The 26,496-nt window shown below is 44.5% G+C and overlaps 1 protein-coding gene across 2 annotated transcripts in view; it reads left to right on the forward strand.

Annotated features, from left to right (window-relative positions):
- The window catches only part of LOC106589707 (inactive heparanase-2), a 258,129-nt gene extending 236,590 nt beyond the window's left edge, over positions 1–21,539 (forward strand). For both annotated transcript variants that reach the window (XM_045710126.1, XM_045710127.1), the window contains 2 exons: positions 6–152; positions 20,475–21,539. In XM_045710126.1, coding sequence (XP_045566082.1) covers positions 6–152; positions 20,475–20,637 — 310 coding nt within the window. In that variant the 3' untranslated portion in view covers positions 20,638–21,539. The remainder of the gene's footprint in view (positions 1–5; positions 153–20,474) is intronic.
- The last annotated feature ends 4,957 nt before the right edge of the window (positions 21,540–26,496 follow it).

The following is a 26,496-nucleotide window of genomic DNA, read 5'->3' on the forward strand; positions in this document are numbered from 1 at the left end:
TCCAGTCATAACTACGTGAGAGGGTCCATAACGATCTATATCATCAACCTGCATCGGTCGAGAAAGAAAATCAAGCTGGCGGGAACCTTACGTAACAAGACTGTCCATCAGTACCTGCTGCAGCCCTACGGAACAGACGGACTACACGCCAGGTCAGTGCATAGTAGGGGTCTGATACACACTCACACATATGCACTCTCTCTCTTTCTCTCTTTCTCTCTCTCTCACTCCTTTCTCCTTACTCTCTCTCTCTCCTTCTCTCTCTCCCTTTCTCTCCTCCTTTCTCCTTCCATATCTATATATTTATCTCTATATCTCTCGCTGTCTCAGGGATCATGTGTAGCACCAGCCAATATTTAGGTGTTTCCCCCAAGGAAACTCATGAAGCTCATTTACTGCATTTCTATACAATACAAAACTCTTTCAAATTCTACTTGGAGAACAGCTAAAAAGACCCCAGCCATTATCACCTTGTCTGCTGTAGCTTCATTCACCTCAGTCCATCTACAAAGAACACACAGCCTGTTAGCTGTACAATTGTAATGTTATGCCCCCGACCCCAAGTTTGGGAACCACAGTACTGACCTCTGTCTCCTCTGCTTCCTCCTGCATGCATTGCAGCCTGACCCAGCCTCACCACTGAGTGCCACATCACTGTCTGTTTCAGTAGCCTACTCTGTGTAAAGTTATTATGAGTATTTTTTTCTCATGCATTTTTTTAAAAACATTTTATTTGACCTTTATTTAACTAGGCAAGTCAATATTTTGCCCAGCATCTCGCCAACACACTACCAGCAGCATCTCCAGACTAATTGCCTATTGAGCCTACTGTGAGATGGGGTAGTTCGTTTCATGTCTCAGGTGCTCAGCCTGTGCCGTGAGAGCGTGGAGTTAGCTGTTTGAGAGTGTGTTGAATGTTCCGTGCATCGGCCGGACAGAACAGCTACGTCCGGTAAGATGAGGGGTGGTGGTGTATGTCTATTTGTCAATAACAGCTGGTGAGCAACGTCTTATATTAAGGAAGTCTCTAGGTATTGCTCGTTTGAGGTAGAGTACCTCATGAAAAACAATAGACGACACAATCTACCAAGACAGTTTTCATCTATATTCTTCATAGCCATCTATTTATGACCACAAACCAATGCTGGCACTACTACCACATTTAACAAGCTGTATAATTTTAACAAGGCTAATCTGAAAACAAGGCTCCCTAAATTTTATCAGGATATCGAATGCACGACCCGGGCTGGCAAAATTCTGGATCATTGTTAGTCTAACTTCCGCGATGCATACAAAGCCCTCCCTCGCCCTCCTTTCGGCAAATCTGACCACGACTCCATTTTGTTGCTCCCAGCCTATAGACAGAAACTAAAACAGGAAACGCCTGTGCTCAGGTCTGTTCAACGCTGGTCCGACCAATCTGATTCCATGCTTCAAGATTGCTTCGATCACATGGACTGGGATATGTTCCGGATAGCGTCGAACAACAACATTGATGTATACGCTGATTCGGTGAGCGAGTTTGTTAGCAAGTGCATCAGTGATGTTGTACCCACGGCAACTATTAAAACCTTCCCCAACCAGAAACCGTGGATTGATGGCAGCATTCGCGCAAAACTGAAAGCCAAACCACTGCTTTTAATCAGGGCAAGGCGACCGGAAACATGACCGAATACAAACAGTGTAGCTATTCCCTCTGCAAGGCAATCAAACAAGCTAAGCGTCAGTATAGAGACAAAGTAGAGTCGCAATTCAACGGCTCAGACACGAGAGGTATGTGGCAGGGTCTACAGTCAATCACAGACTACAAAAAGAAAACCAGCCCCGTCGCAGACCCCGATGTCTTCCTCCCAGACAAACTAAACAACTTCTTTGCTCCCTTTGAGGACAATACAATGCCACCGATACGGCCCGCTACCAAAACCTGCGGGCTCTCCTTCACCGCAGCCAACGTGAGTAAAACATTTAAACGTGTTAACCCTCGCAAGGCTGCCGGCCCAGACGGCATCCATAGCCGCGTCCTCAGAGCATGTGCAGACCAGCTGGCTGGTGTGTTTACGGACATATTAAATCAATCCCTATCCCAGCCTGCTGTTCCCACATGCTTCAAGAGGGACACCATTGTTCCTGTTCCCAAGAAAGCTAAGGTAACTGAGCTAAACGACTATCGCCCCGTAGCACTAACTTCCGTCATCATGAAGTGCTTTGAGAGACTAGTCAAGGATCATATCACCTCCACCCTACCTGATACCCTAGACCCACTCTAATTTGCTTACCGCCCCAATAGGTCCACAGACGACGCAATCACACTGCACACTGCCCTATCCCATCTGGACAAGAGGAATACCTAAGTAAGAATGCTGTTCATCGACTACAGCTCAGCATTTAACACCGTAGTACCCTCATTAAGCTAGCGACCCTGGGTCGCGACCCCACCCTGTGCAACTGGGTCCTGGACTTTCTGATGGGATGCCCCCAGGTGGTGAGGGTAGGAAACAACATCTCCACCCCGCTGATCCTCAACCACAAGGGTGCGTTCTCAGCCCTCTCCTGTACTCCCTGTTCACCCATGACTGCGTGGCCATGCACGCCTCCAACTCAATCATCAAGTTTGCAGACGACACTACAGTGGAATGGCTTGATTACCAACAACGATGAGACGGCCTACAGGGAGGAGGTGAGGGCCCTTGGAGTGTGGTGTCAGGTAAATAACCTCTCACTCAATGTCAACAAAACAAAGGAGATGATCGTGGACTTCAGGAAACAGTAGAGGGAGCACCCCCCGATCCACATCGACGGGACAGTAGTGGAGAAGGTGGAAAGGTTTAAGTTCCTCTGTGTACACATCACGGACAAACTGAAATGGTCCACCCAAACAGACAGCGTGGTGAAGAATGCGCAACAGCGCCTCTTCAACCTCAGGAGGCTGAAGAAATTTGGCTTGTCACCAAAAACACTCACAAACTTTTACAGATGCACAATCGAAAGCATCCTGTCGGGCTGTATCACCGCCTAGTACGGCTGCTCCGCCCACAACCTGTAAGGCTCTCCAGAGGGTAGTGAGGTCTGCACAACGCATCACCGGGGGCAAACTACCTGCACTTCAGGACACCTACACCACCCGATGTCACGGGAAAGCCAAAAAGATCATGAAGGACAACAACCACCCGAGCCACTGCCTGTTCACCCCACTTCCATCCATAATGCGAGGTCAGTACAGGTGCATCAAAGCTGGGACTGAGACACTGAAAAACAGCTTCTATCTCAAGGCCTGTTAAACAGCCACCACTAACATTGAGTGGCTGCTGCCAACATACTGACTTAAATCTCTCGCCACTTTAATAATTAAGGATTGGATGTAATAAATGTATCACTAGTCACTTTAAACAATGCCACTTTATATAATGTTTACATACCCTACATTACTCATCTCAAATGTATATACTGTACTCTATACCATCTACTGCATCTTGCCTATGCCGTTCGGCCATCGCTCATCCATATATTTATATATACATATTCTTATTCATTCCTTTACACTTGTGTGTAAAAGGTAGTTGTTGAGAAATTGTTAGATTACTTGTTAGATATTACTGCATGGTCGGAACTATAAGCACAAGCATTTCACTACACTCACGTTAACATCTGCTAACCATGTGTATGTGACCAATAATATATGATTTGATTTGATAAGGCCATAAGCAAACAAGAAAATGCTCATCCAGAAGCAGCACTCCTAGTGGCCAAGGACTTTAAATGAAGGCAAACTTAAATCCATTTTACCTAATTTCTACCAGCATGTCACATGTGCTTTTTAAATATCTCTATACAACCTTTACTCCACACAAAGAGACGCATACAAAGCTCTCCCTCGCCCTCCATTTGGCAAATCTGACCATAATTCTATCTTCCTGATTCTTGCTTACAAGGCAAAAACTAAAGCAGGAAGTACCAGTGGCTCGCTCAATACGGAAGTGGTCAGATGACGTGGATGCTATGCTACAGGACTGTTTTGCTAGCACAGACTGGAATGTGTTCCAGGATTCATCCAATTGCATTGAGGAGTATACCTCCACCATCACCGGCTTCATCACTAAGTGTATCGACGAAGTCGTTCCCACAGTTACCGTACGTACATATCCCAACCAGATGCCATGGATTACAGGCAACATCCGCACCGAGCTAAAGGCTAGAGCTGCAGCTTTCAAGGAGTGGGACACTAATCCAGACGCTTATAAGAAATCCCGCTATTCTTCAGACGAACAATCAAAAAGGCAAAGCATCAATGCAGGACTAAGACTGAATCCTACTACACCGGCTCTGACGCTCGTCGGATGTGGAAGGACTTGCAAAGTATTACGGACTAAAAATGGAAACCCAGCCGTGAGCCGCCCAGTGACGCGAGCCTACCAGACGGGCAAATGCCTTTTATGATCGCTTTGAGGCAAGCAACACTGAAGCATGCAAGATATCACCAGCTGTTCTGGACGACAGTGTGATCACGCTCTCCGTAGCAGATGTGAGCAAGACATTTAAACAAGTCAACATTCACAAGGCAGTGGGGCCAGATGGATTACCAGGACGTGTACTCAGAACATGCGCTGACCAACTGGCAAGTGTCTTCACTGATATTTTCAACCTCTCCCTGACCGAGTCTGTAATACCGACATGTTTCAAATAGACCACCATAGCCCCTGTGCCCAAGAAAGCAAAGGTAACCTGCCCAAATGACTACGTTGGCAGCCATGAAGTGCTTTGAAAGGCTGGTTAAGGCTCACATCAACACAATCATCCCAGAAACCCTAGACCCACTCCAATTCGCATACCGCCCCAGCACCGACCGTAAAGCCTACAGAGGATGGTGCGTATGGCCCAGTAAATAATAGGGGCCAAGTTTCCTGCCATCCAGGACCTATATACTAAGCGGTGTCAGAGGAAGGCCCAGAGAATTGTCAAAGACTCCAGTCACCTAAGTCAGACTGTTCTCTCTGCTACCGCACGGCAATCATTATCGGAGCACCAAGTCTAGGTCCAAAAAGCTCCTTAACAGCTTCTATCCCCAAGTCATAGGACTGCTGAACAAATAATCAAATGGCCACTGGACTATTTATTTTGTCCCCTCCCCTCCCCCCATTGGTTTTGTACACTGCTGCAACTCGCTTTTCATTATCTATGCATAGTCACTTTACCCCTACCTACATGTACAAATTACCTCGACTAACATGTACCCCTGCACATTGACTCGGTAACGGTACCCCCTGTATATAGCATCATTATTGTTATTTTATTGTGTTACTTATTTAAAAATGTTTTACTTTAGTTTATCTATTAAATATAACTATATTTCTTGAACTGCATCGTTGGTTAAGGGCTTGTAAGTAAGCATTTCAAGGTAAGGTCTGCACTTGCATGTGACAAATACAATTCGATTTTATTTGGTTTGAAGAATATACAGGTTCTGAGCTTTGATCAAAGCTGGGAGCAATATTTAGATGTTGACCCGTCATTTATATTTTTTTCTTTGTACAATAGGCTCTATACTGTATATGTACTGCTCAAAAAAATAAAGGGAACACTTAAACAACACATCCTAGATCTGAATGAAAGAAATAATCTTATTAAATACTTTTTTCTTTACATAGTTGAATGTGCTGACAACAAAATAACACAAAAATAATCAATGGAAATCCAATTTATCAACCCATGGAGGTCTGGATTTGGAGTCACACTCAAAATTTAAGTGGAAAACCACACTACAGGCTGATCCAACTTTGATGTAATGTCCTTAAAACAAGTCAAAATGAGGCTCAGTAGTGTGTGTGGCCTCCACGTGCCTGTATGACCTCCCTACAACGCCTGGGCATGCTCCTGATGAGGTGGCGGATGGTCTCCTGAGGGATCTCCTCCCAGACCTGGACTAAAGCATCCATCAACTCCTGGACAGTCTGTGGTGCAACGTGGCGTTGGTGGATGGAGCAAGACATTATGTCCCAGATGTGCTCAATTGGATTCAGGTCTGGGGAACGGGTGGGCCAGTCGAAAGCATCAATGCCTTCCTCTTGCAGGAACTGCTGACACACTCCAGCCACATGAGGTCTAGCATTGTCTTGCATTAGGAGGAACCCAGGACCAACCGCACCAGCATATGTTCTCACAAGGGGTCTGAGGATCTCATCTCGGTACCTAATGGCAGTCAGGCTACCTCTGGCGAGCCCATGGAGGGCTGTGCGGCCCCCCAAAGAAATGCCACCCCACACCATGACTGACCCACCTCCAAACCGGTCATGCTGGAGGATGTTGCAGGCAGCAGAACATTCTCCACGGCGTCTCCAGACTCTGTCACGTCTGTCACGTGCTCAGTGTGAACCTGCTTTCATCTGTGAAGAGCACAGGGTGCCAGTGGCGAATTTGCCAATCTTGGTGTTCTCTGGCAAATGCCAAACGTCCTGCACGGTGTTGGGCTGTAAGCACAACCCCCACCTGTGGACGTCGGGCCCTCATACCACCCTCATGGAGTCTGTTTCTGACCGTTTGAGCAGACACATGCACATTTGTGGCCTGCTGGAGGTCATTTTGCAGGGCTCTGGCAGTGCTTCTCCTGCTCCTCCTTGCACAAAGGCGGAGGTAGCGGTCCTGCTGCTGGGTTGTTGCCCTCCTACGGCCTCCTCCACGTCTCCTGATGTACTGGCCTGTCTCCTGGTAGCGCCTCCATGCTCTGGACACTACGCTGACAGACACAGCAAACCTTCTATCCACAGCTCGCATTGATGTGCCATCCTGGATGAGCTGCACTACCTGAGCCACTTGTGTGGGTTGTAGACTCCGTCTCATGCTACCACTAGAGTGAAAGCACCGCCAGCATTCAAAAGTGACCAAAACATCAGCCAGGAAGCATAGGAACTGAGAAGTGGTCTGTGGTCCCCACCTGCAGAACCACTCCTTTATTGGGGGTGTCTTGCTAATTGCCTATTATTTCCACCTGTTGTCTATTCCATTTGCACAACAGCATGTGAAATGTATTGTCAATCTGTGTTGCTTCCTAAGTGGACAGTTTGATTTCACAGAAGTGTGATTGACTTGGAGTTACATTGTGTTGTTTAAGTGTTCCCTTTATTTTTTTGAGCAGTGTATTTTTATTATACACTTTTTTTCATATTAGAAACATTATCGAGCTCCAGACCTCGGCGTCTTAATATGTAGTTGCACACACATGCACGCACGCATACACACCGTGACCCACTGACCTGGCGATTCCAACATACAGGAGAAAGCCAGAGAGACCTAGGTTTCCATAACACAGCTGTCCCTCTAGCTAACCTCTCTGTGGGAAACAGGGGGGGGGTTGTCCTTTAATAGGGAAGATTGGAAGATAGGATTTGGAATCTCTGTCAGGGAAACGTGCATCTCTACTGAAACATTTTTGGTTCCACTTTAAATAAACCACATCTTTAAAGGCTCAAGACTTCATAAACCCTTGATAAGGCCTCCATACTGTAGATACTTAGTGCTGGAATGAAGCAAAAACCTGCATAACCCTGCAGCCCTCCAGGACCATAGTTGTCTAGATACTACACAGCAGGGTTGCCCATATAATTATTATTATAAACATTTTAGAATTGTCATTGTTGGACATAAAAGACTATAAAAACACCAGGAAATCAGCTACAAGGGATTTTCATTTTTGGAAAACTGCTCCCAAGTATTCCCACGCATAATAGATTGTATACAAATGTAAGCAAGATTTGAAATTAATGTGTTTTAGTCAAATATTATATCTGTTTGGGTTTATTGGAGTCAATTTGCAATCTACAAATTATTTGTAATTATGTCTCGGCCCCCCGACCCTCCGCTCAAGAAACAAATCGTCCCGCTGCTGAATCTAGTTGATGATCCCTGCTCTACAGTATAGTGGATGGTATGTAGACTTCAGGGTCTTTTTAGCCAGGTTCTAAAGATTCATATTTTATTATTTCCAAGAAAAATATTAAAAGGTCTCAAAAGGTAGAATTTTTCTCCAAATGGTGAGATTTTTGCCAGGCTTTAGTATTTCTACAGAGGGAATATGCTATGTTGTTTACCGTTGGATGCATTTACAGTAGGAGCAAATGTTCAGGAGTGGGAAGCAGACAGTCATGACGTACACACACAGCAAAGAGACATCAAACATCAAACCTCCAGGGTTGACAATTGGCAATAAAATCAGATTAGCACAATAAGTTTGTCCTTGTTTATTGAAATTGAAAAGTGAACGGTGTGGGTCGTGATAAGAAACATCTGCTGGTACCAAAGGCCTTCCTAGAGGGGGTGGTTCTGGTCTGATCTGGTCTGCACCCCCAGAGCCCTCTGGGAAGATTCGCTATTCTATCAGTTCCAGTAGCCCTGCACACAGTGGTGATTCTAGACCATTTCAACTGGGGGGGCCAAGCTGGGGCCAGTTGTACTGTTAGAGGGGCCAGTTACATTAGACGTTATTGTTGTCATATCTTTTCCTTCACTGCATTGCAGGCATTAGTTATGTAAAAATTATTTCATACTCCACATTTAGGGGGGCCACAAGGGGGTCCAAAATTGTTGTCATAGGGGCACTGGCCCCCCCTGGCTCCCCCCCAGAACCGCTAATGACTGCACAGCCTTACACTCCAGGCACCCCTTTCCTCTGTCTTCTACCTCACTGTTACCATTCCATACCAGTAGCACTGCTGCCCTCCTTCTGTCCACGTTCACCCCTTTTCTCTTGCTCGTTTCTCTCTCCGTTCCTGACATCTCTACACATCCATCCTTATTTTTTTGTCTCCTCTCCTTGTCTCCCACTGTTTTCCAGGCAGTAATGCCCCCAGTCCTTTTCACTAACTCTGCTGCAATCGTTTCCCCACATTGCTCTCTCCTTCCCCTCCTCTCTGTCTGTCTGTCTGTCTGGCAGTAATCCATCCCTCTCTTGACCTCTCCAGCCTAAGCTCAGCCTGTTATTCAGACTCAAGGCTGATCCTGCAATAACGGCCTAATGAGTGTGTGTGTGTTTGCAGTAATAACAGGTTAATGATGAGGATGTGTTGGGGGTGTTACAAGAGATTATAGTGGTTGTTAATAGAACCGTAAGCAGCGGAGGGGAACGCCGGCTCTGTTCTAGACTCCAACTGGTGGTCTTACTGCTTTCACTCAGCATAGGTAGAGCAGTGGGGACTTTTATTATTGTTTGAGCAATTCCAGATGTCTATAAATATGACTACAATGCAACAGCCAGCCCTATACATAGGTCTGGCCACAGGAAATTGATGTAGGTATTAATGTGTTTAACGGCTTTGCATTCTGAAGATTTAACATGTTGGTGATTTAGCAGGCACTCTTATCCAGAGCAATCAGGGTTAAATGCCTTGCTCAAGGGCACATCAACAGATTTTTAACTTAGTCAGCTCAGGGATTCAAACCAGCAACCTTTCGGTTACTGGCCCAATGCTCATAACCTCTAGGCTATCTGCCGCCTCAATACAGTGAAATGAACCAGTGAAATGTTACAAAGGGTGCAGAAAGTTCAAGGATTAGTTCAAATTGAGGCTAACTATCGAATACCCCAAAATGACTTTACGTTTGCCATTACATTTCAGTCTCAATAAATCTGGTAAATCAGCAAATGAGGTGCTCTCTAATTCTTCTTTCCACTTTGGGGCTTATGGTCTCAATCAGGTCATTATCACAGTATAATTCCACCCTCCTTTCTTATTTTGTATTACTTTATTTAGACAGTATGAAACAGGAAAGGTGGCCATAGGGTTGAAACCCCTGACCTACCAGGGTCTGGTGTGTGCTCAATGCTAGGAGTGATACCACTCAACTATACATATGCATGAAAAATGAAATGTTAGGTAATGTTATACTAACTCCCAGGGTTAAACAGTGGTCCCAGATTTACAGCTAATCAAGAAGTGTAATGGAATGTCATACTGTTCCTGGTAGGACTGAATCTACAGGGTTTAATGCATCCTTGTAAATATAGCTTTTTCGCAAAACAACTCACGTTTTGTATGGAATATGGAAGAATTGGACTTGAATAAGGGTCTCTGTGATTGTTACTATAGTCCAGGGGTCTTCAACCTTTATTGCCCAGGGACCCCCTCCCAGGCAAACCGGCGACCCAGGGACCTCCATCCTCCAGGGACCTCCATCCTCCATCATGATATGTCTTATCTTATTATCATGTGAATGGTAATGGCAAGGAGAAGTAATCAACATTTTAAAATTAATAGATTTGGTAGATAGTTTTTCATTATTTTTTCCTCCCCACATTATAATTGGAAGAAGAAGTGTAAACTCTAATGTAGCCTATTAGCCAGAAAAGGTAACTCCAAACACATTTTCGCTAATTGCCGAGCAGTTAAACAAAGGTTAACCATGTGTATGCAAAAATGTATGTCCATGTCAAGAAAGCTTACCAGCAGCCGGCGGCACATGCCGCACTGATAGCCTAGTCAAGGGCGCTTTTTCTAAGCCTATGTCAGATACTCCAGTAATTTACTCAATATTTGGAGTTGTTAAATAAAGTTGACATCATCAGAAAGAAGATATTATCTTATTTTCTGCTGTAGGTATGTAATTCAACATGAATTTATTCTGGCGTGGTTGCACTTGGTCTGCGGTTATGAGGCCGGTTGGACTTACTGCCAAATTCTTTAAAACGAAGTTGGAGGCGGCTTATGGTAGATAAATGAACATTAAATTCTCTGGCAACAGCTCTGGTGAACATTCCTGCAGTCAGCATGCCAATTGCATGCCCCCTCAAAACGTAAGACATCTGTGGCATTGTGTTGTGTGACAAAACTGCACATTTTAGAGTGGCCTTTTATTGTCCCAAGCACAAGGTGCACCTGTGTAATGATCATGCAGTTTAATCAGCTTCTTGATATGCCACACCTGTCAGGTGGATGGATTATCTTGGCAAAAGAGAAGTGCTCACTAACAGGGATGTAAACCAATGTTTGTGCACGACATTTGAGAGAAATAAGCTTTTTGTGCGTATGGAACATTTCTGGGATCTTTAATTTCAGCTCATTAAACATGGGACCAACACTTTACATGTTGTGTTTATTTTTTTATTCAGTGTACATTTCTGACCCGCTGCAACCACCCGCTGAATACCCATGCTGTAGTCTAACAGTGTTGGAGTGAAAGTCAGGTGAAACTTGTTGACTTGAAGGGTCACACACACACACACACACACACACACACACACACACACACACACACACACACACACACACACACACACACACACACACACACAGAGAGAGAGAGATACAATCTGTTGCCAGGAGCTGCTGAAGGAACAGCATATGGAAGTGTCATTTAATTTACATGATATAAAAAGGATATTTAGACTTTTCCCCTATTTTCTTTCTTTCTGTCTCCTTCTACTCCCCCTTCCTATCTCTCTCTTGCTCTCTGTTTTTCTCTCTTCATCTCTGTTTCTCTCTCATTCCACTTCCCTGCTCCCCAGTGCTTTGAACTAGCTAACATAAATCCTGTGAAAGGCGTTAGTGAAGATCAACATTGGGGTTCTGAAGCCTGCTGTTTTACACACATTAGCACCCCGAGCCGAGAGAGAGAGAGAGTTCACCCTTCATTTTCAAAAGAAAGCAAAGTTGGAGGTGTGGGTTGATAGTTAGGTGTTGCCTGAACCATATATACAGTACCAGTCAAAAGTTTGGGAACACCTACACATTCAAGGGGTTTTCTTTATGTTTACTATATTCTACTTTGTAGAATAATAGTGAAGACATCAAAACGATTAAATAACACGTATGGAAACATGTAGTAACAAAAAAGTGTTAAACAAAGCATTCAACCAGCTTCGTGAGGAATGATTTTCCAACAGTCTTGAAGGAGTTCCCACATACAGTTGAAGTCAGAAGTTTACATAGCCAAATACATTTAAACTCAGTTTTTCACAATTCCTGACGTTTAATCCTCGTACAAATTCCCTGTCTTAGGTCAGTTAGGATCAGCACTTTATTTTAAGAATATGAAATGTCAGAATAATAGTAGAGAGAATGATTTATTTCAGCTTTTATTTCTTTCATCACATTCCTAGTGGGTCAGAAGTTTACATACACTCAATTAGTATTTGATAGCATTGCCTTTAAATTGTTTAACTTGGGTCAAATGTTTGGGGTAGCCTTCCACAAGCTTCCCACAATAAGTTGTGTGAATTTTGGCCCATTCCTCCTGACAGAGCTGGTGTAACCGAGTCAGGTTTGTAGGCCTCCGTGCTCGCAAATGCTTTTTCAGTTCTGCCCACAAATTGTCTATGGGATTGAGGTCAGGGCTTTGTGATGGCCACTTCAATACCTTGACTATGTTGCCCTTAAGCCATTTTGCCACAACTTTGGAAGTATGCTTGGGGTCATTGTCCATTTGAAGACCCATTTGCGACCATCATAGCGCTTTAACTTCCTGACTGATGTCTGGAGATTGCTTCAATATTTCCATATTTTCTGTCCTCATGATGCCATCTATTTTGTGAAGTGGAGCAGTCCCTCCTGCAGCAAAGCACCCTCACAACATGATGCTGCCACCCCCGTGCTTCACGGTTGGGATAGTGTTCTTCGGCTTGCAAGCATTCCCCTTTTTCCTCCAAACATATCGATGGTCATTATGGCCAAACTGTTCTATTATTGTTTCATCAGACTAGAGGACATTTCTCCAAAAAGTACGATCTTTGTCCCCATGTGCAGTTGCAAACCATAGTCTGGCTTTTTTATGATGGTTTTGGAGCAGTGGCTTCTTCCTTGCTGAGCGGCCTTTCAGGTTATGTCGATACAGGACTCGTTTTACTGTGGGTATAGATACTTTTGTACCTATTTCCTCAAGCATCTTCACAATGTCCATTGCTGTTGTTCTGTGATTGATTTGCACTTTTCGCACCAAAGTACGTTCATCTCTAGGAGACAGAATGCGTCTCCTTCCTGAGCGGCTGTGTGGTCCCATGGTGTTTATACTTGCGTACTATTGTTGGTACAGATGAACGTGATACCTTCAGGAATTTGGAAATTGCTCCCAAGGATGAACCAGACTTGTGGAGGTCTACAATTTTTTTCTGAGGTCTTGGCTGATTTCTTTTGATTTTCCCATGATGTCAAGCAAAGAGGCACTGAGTTTGAAGGTAGGCCTTGAAATACATCCACAGGTACACCTCCAATTAACTCAAATTATGTCAATTAGCCTAACAAATGCTTCTAAAGCCATAACATAATTTTCTGGAATTTTCCAAGCTGTTTAAAGGCACAGTCAACTTAGTGTACGTAAACTTCTGACCGACTGGAATTGTGATACAGTGAATTTTAAGTGAAATAATCTGTCTGTAAACAATTGTTGGAAAAATGACTTGTGTCATGCATAATGTATATGTCCGACCCGACTTGCCAAAACTATAGTTTGTTAACCAGAAATGTGTGGATTGGTTGAAAAACGAGTTTTAATGACTCCAACCTAAGTGTATGTAAACTTCCGACTTCAACTGTATGCTGAGCACTTGTTTGCTGCTTTTTCTTCACTCTGCGGCCCTACTCATCCCAAACCATCTCAATTGGGTTGAGGTCAGGTGATTGGGGAGGCCAGGTCATCTGATGCAGCAGTCCATCACTCTCCTTCTGGGTCAAATAGCCCTTATACAGCCTGGAGGTGTGTTTGGGGTCATTGTCCTTGTTGAAAAACAAATTGTTGGTCATTGTTGAAAAACAAATGATAGTCCCGCTAAGCGCAAACCAGATGGAATGGCATATCGCTGCAGAATGATGTTGTAGCCATGCTGGTTAAGTGAGCCTTGGATTCTAAATAAAATACAGACAGTTTCACCAGGAAAGCACCCCCACACCATCACACATCCTCCTCCATGCTTCACGGTGGAAACCACACGTACAGAGATCATCCGTTCACCTGCTCTGCATCCCACAAAGACATGGCTGTTAGAACCAAAAATCTCACATTTGGACTCATCAGACTAAAGGAGAGATTTCCACCAGTCTAATGTCCATTGCTTGTGTTTCTTGGCCCAAGCAAGTCTCTTGTGTCCTTTAGTAGTGGTTTCTTTGCAGGAATTTGACCATGAAGGCCTGATTCACACAGTCTCCTTTGAACAGTTGATGTTGAAATGTGTATGTTACTTGGACTCTGTGAAGCATTTATTTGGGCTGCAATCTGAAGTGCAGAGGTAACTCTGGGTCTTCCTTTCCTGTGGTGGTCCTCATGAGAGCCAGTTTCATCATAGCGCTTGATGGTTTTTGCAACTGCACTTGAAGAAACTTCCAAAGGACTTGAAATGTTCAGGATTGACTGACCTTCATGTCTTAAAGTAATGATGGACTGTCATTTCTCTTTGCTTATTTGAGCTGTTCTTGCCTTAACATGAACTTGAACTATTACCGAACAGGGCTATCTTCTGTATACCACCCCTACCTTGTCACAACACAATTGATTGGCTCAAATGCATTAAGAAGGAAAGAAATTCCACAAATTATCTTTTAAAATCAAATAAAATTGTATTAGTCACATGCGCAGAATACCACAGGTGTACCTTACAGTGAAATGCTTACTTACGAGCCCCTAACCAACAAAGCAGTTTTAAAAAATATGGATAAGAATAAGAAATAAAAGTAACAAGTAATTAAAGAACAGCAGTACAATAACAATAGCGAGACAATATACAGAGGGGTACGTTACAGAGTCATTGTGCACTGGTTAGTTGAGGTAAAACGTATATGAAGGTAGAGTTATTAAAGTGACTGCATAGATGATAACAACAGAGAGTAGGAGCTGTGTAAAAGAGAGGGGGGCAATGCCAATAGTCTGGGTAGCCATTTGATTAGATGTTCAGAAGTCTTATGGCTTGGGGGTAGAAGCTGTTTAGAAGCCTCTTGGACCTAGACTTGGCGCTCCGGTACCGCTTGCCATGCGATAGCAGAGAGAACAGTCTATGACTAGGGTGGCTGGAGTCTTTGACCATTTTTAGGGCTTTCCTCTGGCACCGCCTGGTATAGAGGTCCTGGATGGCAGGAAACTTGGCCCCAGTGATGTACTGGGCCATTCGGACCACCCTCTGTAGTGCCTTGCGGTCAGAGGCCGAGCAGTTGCCATACCAGGCAGTGACACAACAAATCAGGGTGCTCTCGATGGTGCAGCTGTAGAACCTTTTGAGGATCTGAGGACCCATGCCAAATCTTTTCAGTCTCCTGATGGGGAGTAGGTTTTGTTGTGCCCTCTTCACGACTGTCTTGGTGTGCTTGAAACCTTTTAGTTTGTTGGTGATGTGGACACCAAGGAACATGAAGAACTCAACCTGCTCCACTGCAGCCCCGTCGATGAGAATGGGGGCGTGCTCGGTCCTCTTTTTCCTGTAGTCCACAATCATCTCCTTTGTCTTGATCACGTTGAGGGAGAGGTTGTTATCCTGGCATCACACTGCCAGGTCTCTGACCTCCTCCCTATAGGCTGTCTCGTCATTGTCGGTGATCAGGCCTACCACTGTTGTGTCATCGGCAAACTTAATGATGGTGTTGGAGTCGTGCCTGGCCGTGCAGTCATGAGTGAACATGCAGTACAGGAGGGGACAGAGCACGCACCCCTGAGGGGCCCGTGTTGAGGATCAGCATGGCTTATGTGTTGTTACCTACTCTTACAACCTGGGGGCAGCCCGTCAGGAAGTCCAGGATCCAGTTGCAGAGGGAGGTGTTTAGTCCCAGGGTCCTTAGCTTATTGATGAGCTTTGAGGGCACTATGGTGTTGAACCTTGAGCTGTAGTCAATTAGTAGCATTCTCACATAGGTGTTCCTTTTGTCCATGTGGGAAAAGGGCAGTGTGGAGTGCAACAGAGATTGCATAATCTGTGGATCTGTTGGGACGGTTGCAATTTGAAGTGGATCTAGGGTTTCTGGGATAATGGTGTTGATGTGAGCCATGACCAGCCTTTCAAATCACTTCATGGCTACAGATGTGAGTGCTACAGGTTGGTAGTCATTTAGGCAGGTTACCTTAGTGTTTTTGGGCACAGGCACTATGGTGGTCTGCTTAAAACATGTTGTTATTACAGACTCGGACAGGGAGAGGATGAAAATGTCAGTGAAGACACTTGCCAGTTGGTCAGTGCATGCTCGCAGTACACATCCTGGTAATCTGTCTGGCCCTGCATCCTTGTGAATGTTGACCTGTTTAAAGGTCTTACTCACATCGGCTGCAGAGAGCGTAATCACACAGTCTTCCGGAACAGCTGGTGCTCTCATGCATATTTCAGTGTTATTTGCCTCGAAGCGAGCATAGAAGCGCTTCCCTTTGTAGTCTGTAATGGTTTGCAAGCCCTGCCACATCTGACGAGCATCAGAGCCAGTGTAGTGTGATTTGATTTTAGTCCTGTATTGATGCTTTCTTCTAAGCTTCCGGGTTAGAGTCCCGCTCCTTGAAAGCGGCAGCTCTAGACTTTAGCTCAGTGCGGATGTTGGCTACAATCCATGGCTTCTTGATGGGGTATGTACAGTGGGGAGAACAAGTATTTGATACACTGCCGATTTTGCAGGTTTTACTACTTACAAAGCATGTAGAGGTCTGTAATTTTTATCATAGGTACACTTCAACTGTGAGAGACGGAATCTAAAACAAAGATCCAGAAAATCACTTTGTATGATTTGTAAGTAATTAATTTGCATTTTATTGCATGACATAAGTATTTGATCACCTACCAACCAGTAAGAATTCCGGCTCTCACAGACCGTTAGTTTTTCTTTAAGAAGCCCTCCTGTTCTCCACTCATTACCTGTATTAACTGCACCTGTTTGAACTCGTTACCTGTATAAAAGACACCTGTCCACACACTCAATCAAACAGACTCCAACCTCTCCACAATGGCCAAGACCAGAGAGCTGTGTAAGGACATCAGGGATAAAATTGTAGACCTGCACAAGGCTGGGATGGGCTACAGGACAATAGGCAAGCAGCTTGGTGAGAAGGCAACAACTGTTGCCGCAATTATTAGAAAATGGAAGAAGTTCAAGATGACGGTCAATCACCCTCAGTCTGGGGCTCCATGCAAGATCTCACCTCGTGGGGCATCAATGATCGTGAGGAAGGTGAGGGATCAGCCCAGAACTACACGGCAGGACCTGGTCAATGACCTGAAGAGAGCTGGGACCACAGTCTCAAAGAAAACCATTAGTAACACACTACGCCGTCATGGATTAAAATCCTGCAGCGCACGCAGGGTCCCCCAGCTCAAGCCAGCGCATGTCCAGGCCCATCTGAAGTTTGCCAATGGCCATCTGGATGATCCAGAGGAGGATTGGGAGAAGGTCATGTGGTCTGATGAGACAAAAATAGAGCTTTTTGGTCTAAACTCCACTCGCCGTGTTTGGAGGAAGAAGAAGGATGAGTACAACCCCAAGAACACCATCCCAACCGTGAAGCATGGAGGTGGAAACATCATTCTTTGGGGATGCTTTTCTGCAAAGGGGACAGGACGACTGCACCGTATTGAGGGGAGGATGGATGGGGCCATGTATCGCGAGATCTTGGCCAACAACCTCCTTCCCTCAGTAAGAGCATTGAAGATGGGTCGTGGCTGGGTCTTCCAGCATGACAACGACCCGAAACACACAACCAGGGCAACTAAGGAGTGGCTCCGTAAGAAGCATCTCAAGGTCCTGGAGTGGCCTAGCCAGTCTCCAGACCTGAACCCAATAGAAAATCTTTGGAGGGAGCTGAAAGTCCGTATTGCCCAGCGACAGCCCCGAAACCTGAAGGATCTGGAGAATGTCTGTATGGAGGAGTGGGCCAAAATCCCTGCTGCAGTGTGTGCAAACATGGTCAAGAACTACAGGAAACGTATGATCTCTGTAATTGCAAACAAAGGTTTCTGTACCAAATATTAAGTTCTGCTTTTCTGATGTATCAAATACTTATGTCATGCAATAAAATGCAAATGAATTACTTAAAAATCATACAATGTGATTTTCTGGATTTTTCTTTTAGATTCCGTCTCTCACAGTTGAAGTGTACCTATGATACAAATTACAGACCTCTACATGCTTTGTAAGTAGGAAAACCTGCAAAATCGGCAGTGTATCAAATACTTCTTCTCCCCACTGTACATATGGGGCTACAGCGTAGCCTAGTGGTTAGAGCGTTGTACTGAAAGGTTGCAAGTTCAAGTCCCCGTACTGACAAGGTGCAAATCTGTCATTCTGCCCCTGAACAAGGCAGTTAACCCACTGTTCCTAGGCTGTCATTGAAAATAAGAATTTGTTCTTAACTGACTTGCCTAGTTAAATAAAGGTAAAGTAAAAATATGGTCACTGTGGGGATGATGACATCAATGCACTTGCTGATGACTGATGTGGTGTACTCCTCAATGCCATTGGAGAAATCCTGTAACATATTCCCGTCTGTGCTAGCAAAACAGTCCTGTAAACAGGAATCAGGAGAATAGAAATATGGTCAAATTTACCAAATGGAGGGCAAGGGAGAGCTTTGTATGTGTCTCTGTGTGTGGAGTAAAGGTGGTCCAGAGTTTTTTTTTCCCTTTGGTTGCATATTTAAGAAATTTGGTAAAACGGATTTGTTTCCCTGCATTAAAGTCCTGGCTACTTGTAGTGCCGCCTCTGGATGAGTGTTTTTTTGTTTGCTTATGGCGGAATACAGCTCCGTCAATGCTGTCTTAGTGCCAGCCTCAGTTTGTGGTGGTATGTAAACATCTATGAAAATTACAGATGAAAAGTCTCTCGGTAGATAGTGTGGTCTACAGCTTCATGAGATACTCTACCTCAGGCGAGTAATAGCTCAAGACTTCCCTAGATATCGTGCACCAGGTGTTATTTACAAAAATACATAGTCCGCGCCCCTTGTCTTACCAGAGGCCGATGTTCTATCCCGCCAGTACATGGTATCACCAGCCAGCTGTATGTAGGTCATCGATTTTATTCTCCAAAGATTGCACGTTTGCTAGCAGAATGGAAGGAAGTGGGGGTTTATTTGATCGCCTACGAATTACCAGAAGGCAGCCTACCCTCTGGCCCCTTTTTCTCCAACTTCTCTTCACGCAACTCATGGGGATCTTGGCCTGTTCCCGAGAAAGTAGTATATCATTCGCGTTGGGCCCGTCAGACTCGTTAAAGGAAAAAAAGGATTCTGGCAGTCCGTGGTGAGTAATCACAGTCCTGATGACCAGAAGTTCTTTTCGGTCATAAGAGACGGCAACATTATGCACAAAATAAGTTTTAAAAAAAGTTACAAACAACGCAAGTAAGCAAACAAACAAACACAATCGGTTAGGGACACGTAAAACGTCAGCCTTCTTCTCCGGCACACCTGTTAATTGAAATGCATTCCAGGCGACTACCTCATGAAGCTGGTTGAGAGAATGCCAAGAGTGTGCAAAGCTGTCATCAAGTCAAAGGGTGGCTACTTTGAATAAATCATTTTAACACTTTTTGGCTACAACATGATTCCATATGTGTTATCTCATAGTTTTGATGTTTTCACTATTATTCTACAATGCTGAAAATAGTACAAATAACGAAAAACCCTTGAACGAATAGGTGTGTCCAAGCTTTTGACTGGTACTGTATATACGTCTCTAAGTTTTGTTTTACCCCTGAGAAAATTTTACAAAATTGCCCTTTAATCTTTATAACCGTGTTAATCGTTGAAACATTGCATTGGATTCATTGGCATTCATGTTCAGTTAGCTAGTGTACTGCTGACTTACTACAGGCCTCCACTCACAGACGACGGGACAGGAAAACGTCTATTGGAATCTGTCAGTCTCATAAAAATACAGCATTGTTGCAAAATCTAAGTAACATTTATGTGAAGCATTTTGTTTGTGTTATTTCGTAGGGCTATTTATTTTAGAATATCTAGTCTAATCCCCACTTCCAAAGGGTTGCAACTCTTCTCAGTGCTCTCTGAGACAGACTTTAATGAGTTTGTGATCAGTTCCTTGCCAGTTAGTTGTATTAGATTAGGAATTCAACCATTATAGTGCAGATCAATTCATGATTTGCCTGGAATTGAGAGAAAATAAACCCCAACCTAGCCACTCTTTCATCTAGATAAGAAGAATCACATCTGTTACAAAACCTCCGTCAGGACGGTGCCATTATGTTACTTTACTTCCCCCTAGTGTTCAGATGACTGTACATGCAGCCTCAGAAGGACTGCTGCTCTACCACTCCAGCATTGTGCAGAAGTGAAACCCTTTCTCCTCTCCCACCCTTCCCTCTCTCGCCCTCTCTCAACTATCCTTCTCCTCTCTCTCCCTCCTCTCTTTTATCTTTCATTCCACTCTCTTCTTCTCTCCAACTCCACTCTCTTCGTCTCTCCAACTCCACTCTCTTCGTCTCTCCAACTCCACTCTCTTCGTCTCTCCAACTCCACTCTCTTCGTCTCTCCAACTCCACTCTCTTCGTCTCTCCAACTCCACTCTCTCCTGTCTCCCCCAGGTCAGTCCAGTTGAACGGAGAAAAGTTGCTGATGGTGGACAACGAGACGTTCCCGGAATTGAAGCCTCAGACGCTGCGGTCGGGGAGGACGATAGCCATGCCCCCTATGACCATCGGCTTCTATGTCATCAAGAACATCAATGCTTATGCCTGCCGCAGATAATCCTCAGCATACTCCTCCTCACCCTTTACCCCTCACCCTCACCCTTCACCCCATACTCCTCACCACTCACCCTACAGCCCTCATCCCCACTCCTTACCACTCACCCCTCACCCCCACTCCTTACCACTCACCCCTCACCCCCACACTCCTCACCACTCACCCTTCACCATTTACCTCCACACTCCTCACCCTTTCCTCCCTACACTCCCTACCTCACACCCTAGCCATCACCCCTTACCCCTCCTTCTCACCCCTCATCACCCACACCGTTGCCTAGTACCGGACCACCCCCTCACTGCTCACCTCTCACTACCTTATCCCTAGTCCCTAGCCCTTAGTTTTTACCTTTTGGTTCCTTATCACTAGTCCCTGGTCTGACTCAGAAAGGCTTGCCCTTTGTCCCAGACAAGGGTTGCACTGAATACCTTTCAATAGCTCTCTGAACTGTCTCCCCATGTGCTACAAGACGGACAGGGATGATTCTATTATTGGGATTTTGTATTGTTTTGTAAAAGGTTATTGAGTTTTGTTATGACAGAACTGTTATTTCAGAAGGTTGTACCATCCTCCATGTCCAACTAGACTTGTTTTCCATGTCTTTGATCATCAGATCCACTAACGGACACTCAGATTTCTATCTGCCAACAACTCTTATTGTTTCCCCTGCAAACTCCTTTCAACTCTTTGTTGTTGATACTCTGAAGCTCCTGGCAGACGGAGAGACAGAAAGAAGAGAAAACCTGAAGAAAACAAAACCAGTCAACCGCAGGACGTGTGTCAGCCCCAGTAGCCATGTCTGCTGTCTGACTGAATCATCACTGTGTATGGTGTGGTGTGGTGTGGTGTGGTGTAGTGTGGTATGGTGTGGTGTGGTGTGGTGTGGTGTGGTATAGTGTGGTATGGTGTGGTGTGGTGTGGTATGGTGTGGTATGGTGTGGTGTGGTGTGGTGTGGTATAGTGTGGTATGGTGTGGTATGGTGTGGTATGGTGTGGTATGGTGTGGTGTGGTGTGGTGTGGTATAGTGTGGTATGGTGTGGTGTGGTGTGGTATGGTGTGGTATGGTGTGGTGTGGTGTGGTATAGTGTGGTATGGTGTGGTATGGTGTGGTATAGTGTGGTATAGTGTGGTATGGTGTGGTATGGTGGGGTATGGTATGGTGTTTGTGTGTGTGGTGTGGTGTGATATGGTATGGTGTGGTATAGTGTGGTATAGTGTGGTATGGTGTGGTATGGTGGGGTATGGTGTGGTGTGGTGTGGTGTGGTATGGTGTGGTATGGTGTGGTATGGTGGGGTATGGTATGGTGTTTGTGTGTGTGGTGTGGTGTGGTGTGGTGTGATATGGTATGGTGTGGTGTGGTGTGGTGTGGTGTGGTATGGTGTTTGTGTGTGTGGTGTGGTATAGTGTGGTGTGGTATGGTGGGGTATGGTATGGTGTTTGTGTGTGTGGTGTGGTGTGGTGTGGTGTGATATGGTATGGTGTGGTGTGGTGGGGTATGGTATGGTGTTTGTGTGTGTGGTGTGGTGTGGTGTGGTATGGTGGGGTATGGTATGGTGTTTGTGTGTGTGGTGTGGTGTGGTGTGGTGTGGTATGGTGTGGTGTGGTCTGGTATGGTGGGGTATGGTATGGTGTTTGTGTGTGTGGTGTGGTGTGGTGTGGTGTGGTATGGTGTGGTGTGGTGTGGTATGGTGGGGTATGGTATGGTGTTTGTGTGTGTGTGTGTGGTGTGATATGGTATGGTGTGGTGTGGTATGGTATGGTGGGGTATGGTGTGTGTGTGTGTGTGTGTGTGTGTGTGTGTGTGTGTGTGTGTGTGTGTGTGTGTGTGTGTGTGTGTGTGTGTGTGTGTGTGTGTGTGTGTGTGTGTGTGTGTGTGTGTGTGAATACCCCTGCTGATGAGTCTGTCCTTGTTTACCATGTCCCTCTGAGATTTGGTTTCTAAATCAGCTTGGCTTACATCTATACTTAAACTGTTCGTTGGCAATTGGGAATCGCTTTGTGGTATTGTGGTGGGTTTGTTGTCTGAAGGACAGTTGAAGGCAGCGATGCACAGCAGAGTGTTCATCTTCAGACAGAAATGAAAGGTAGAGTTGGTTACTGGTTGGATGTTATTGCATTTACAGTATTTTGCTCTAGGTGCACAGAGCTGGGTCACTATGAACACATGTTACTAAAACACTATTCTTGTCAATCAACCTCCCATTCAGATTCATCACTGCACGTCCAGTCCCATCTACAGGTATATTATGCTGCTAGCCTTTATGATAAATATTAAGTATTACTATTAATAATATGAAATATTACTTATTAAGTTTGGATTGTTTTGTACAGAATTCCTTTAGTCGGTGTATCATCCTTCTATTTGAATATGTAATGTACATAAAAGCGTGTTAATTACAGGAGATGCATGCTTGAAGTGTTTATTTACATATAATTGTAATTTAAATGTTATTTTTTTATATATATTTGTATGTAATTATTTCTTATGTTGAGGGAAGCAAAATTGAACTGGTACCTTTTTGGGTGAGACTGAAACAGAATCTTAAGTCAATGGAAAATGGCAGTACAATGCATGGCACGGTGTACTGTAACTATTCTTCAGTGGAACTTGATGGTTATCATCTTACAAGTTAAACTGTACCGTGTACGTACGGGGTTGGGAGACAGAACATTTTGTTTTTCAGAACATTTCGACTGAATGTGTTAAATAATAATAAGTATATTATTTCCTCATGTGGAGTTGTTCATATTTCCTTTTTTAAAAGAGCATTATTTTATTGTGTAAAGTGTGCGGTTGAGCATTATTTTTTGGTAAAGAAAATATATACAGCGATAATAAAATTATTACAATAACGTTGTTTGTAATAGGTGTTTCTATTGTGATACTGCTTTACTTTTGTTTGAGGGTTTTGTTGCTATAACAAAGCACGTACTGTACACAGTAGAAGATTAGCAAAATCCTATTGGTAAAATCCTACCGAAGGTATATGCTAAGTAAACCTAATTTGTCCTAGATTCAATTAGATCAAGCATTAACCGGCGATAGCCAACAGCCGCAAAGCTGGTGTTTTGGCGATGTTGGATGTGTAACGGAGTTGGAGCTGTCAAATCGGTGAGTAGCTGCTCCTGATCGTTGTCACAAAGCCACACCCGTCCCACTCATGTTAGAAGTTCAGAATGAGAAAGTGTAGGCTTTATAGAAATAATGGCGCTCAAATTGAAAATTATTAAACAAAATAATAAGGATTTCTATCAGCCTAATGGAGGTGTAGATTACATCTATCAGCCTAATGGAGGTGTAGATTACATCTATCAGCCTAATGGAGGTGTAGATTACATCTATCAGCCTAATGGAGGTGTAGATTACATCTATCAGCCTAATGGAGGTGTAGATTACATCTATCAGCCTAATGGAGGAGTAGATTACATCTATCAGCCTAATGGAGGAGTAGATTACATCTATCAGCCTAATGGAGGTGTAGATTACATCTATCAGCCTAATGGAGGAGTAGATTACATTTATCAGCCTAATGGAGGTGTAGATTACATCTATCAGCCTAATGGAGGTGTAGATTACATCTATCGGCCTAATGGAGGAGTAGATTACATCTATCAGCCTAATGGAGGTGTAGATTACATCTATCAGCCTAATGGAGGAGTAGATTACATCTATCAGCCTAATCGAGGTGTAGATTACATCTCACGTTCCAGTGTTCCAATTTGTTAACAAGGCTGCATGGGATTTCTCTTCATCCGACTCAGGGCAGCCAATGGTGATGTCCGATTTAGGTGCTTGTGGATTTGACAACCCTAACACACTTCCACCTCTGACACCATCACATGATCAGCTATGTGGATGTCAGCTAAAGCTGATCTGATTGGGCCATTAACACGAATAGTATTGGCACACAACTGTACTTGTCTCACGTACTGCTACTGTATGGCTTAAACTACGTGAAAGCAGATTTTTCTGTGTTAATAGTACTACTGAATAGATATCATTAAAATGCCATAGAATTAAATAAATATTCCGTGATCTCGGCAAGGAGACGGAGTGTAAATGATTGTGGAGAGAAGGGAGGAGAAGAGGAGAGGAGTGGAAGACGGAGCACACAGGACCACATGTTGGTGAGGCAAATGAGAGCGGATGAAAGGATCTATACGAGTTAGAATTAAAGCAGAGAGAGTACTCACAGTGACAGTAGGAAGCAATCAGAATGCACTCACACACACACACACACACACACACACACACACACACACACACACACACACACACACACACACACACACACACACACACAGCCCCCAGCAGATGTAGAGGCAGCTGGAATCGGGCTTTGTTGTGGGGAAGGAGGGCCCTGCCTTGCCCCGTCCTGTCAGAGAGAGGTGGAGAGCCAGTGGTTGATGGGAAACATTTGCTAGGCTAGGCTCGGCCCTGCCAGGCTGGGTCAGTCCCCAATGCTTCAGAACCAGGTTAGTCTTTCGCTATTTTGGTCCTTGCATGTTTTTTGTTCCAGTCTTGTACCAGCACACCTGATACAACTACTCAACTAATTACCAAGCCCTTTATTAATGCAATCAGGTGTACTATTTGGCTGTGAGGGGGGAGGAGGAGAATAGAGGAGGACAGGAGATGAGAAAGTTAGTATGGGCTGTGGTGGGCTAGCAGTGGACCATAAACCAGACACAGTAATGTTGAGAGTTTACGCTGCTGTGAAAAAAATGTATATATTTTCTTCTAAGGTGCCTGGATTTCCACCAAGTCAAGATTGTCAGAGTTGGGTTTGAGTACAACAGCATGTGGCATTCATGTGATAGTTGAACAATGTATTGTCCTTTTTCATTGAACATTTTAAGATATGATATTGTGTTGGCAGTCCTTCAAGAGTCATGAACCTGATCACTGAACTGCGGCATGCACAGAATTGTGAACCTCATTCAGGAAATTCAGATTCAATTCATTCAGATTTGGCATGGGTCCTGAGATCCTCAAAAGGTTCTACAGCTGCAACATTGAGAGCATCCTGACTGGTTGCGTCACTGCCTGGTACGGCAATTGCTCGGCCTCCGACCACAAGGCACTACAGAGGGTAGTGCGTACTGCCCAGTACATCACTGGGGCTAAACTGCCTGTCATCCAGGACCTCTACACCAGGCGGTGTCAGAGGAAGGCCCAAAAAATTGTCAAAGACCCCAGCCACTCCAGTCATAGACTGTTCTCTCTACTACCGCATGGCAAGCGGTACCAGAGTGCCAAGTCTAGGACAAAAAGGCTTCTCAACAGTTTTTACCCCCAAGCCATAAGTCTCTTGAACATCTAATCAAATGGCTACCCAGACTATTTGCATTGTGTGCCCCCCCCCCTTTTTACGCTGCTGTTACTCTCCGTTTATCATATATGCACAGTCACTTTAACTATACATTCATGTTCATACTACCTCAATTGGCCCGACCAACCAGTGCTCCCACACATTGGCTAACCGGGCTATCTGCATTGTGTCCCGCCACCCACCACCCGCCAACCCCTCTTTACGCTACTGCTACTCTCTGTTCATCATATATGCATAGTCACGTTAACCATACCTACATGTACATACCACCTCAATTAGCCCGACTAACCGGTGCCTGTATATAGGCTCGCTACTTTTATAGCGTCGCTACTGTTTTTCACTGTCTTTTTACTGTTGTTTTTTATTTCTTTACTTACCTATTGTTCACCTAATACCTTTTTTGCACTATTGGTTAGAGCCTGTAAGTAAGCATTTCACTGTAAGGTCGTATTCGGCGCACGTGACAAATAAACTTTGATTTGATTTGATTTGAAATAGACTTTTGCTTTTATTTATTTATCACAGAC

Source organism: Salmo salar, chromosome ssa28 (assembly GCF_905237065.1).
Source record: "Salmo salar chromosome ssa28, Ssal_v3.1, whole genome shotgun sequence".
Lineage (NCBI taxonomy): Eukaryota > Metazoa > Chordata > Actinopteri > Salmoniformes > Salmonidae > Salmo > Salmo salar.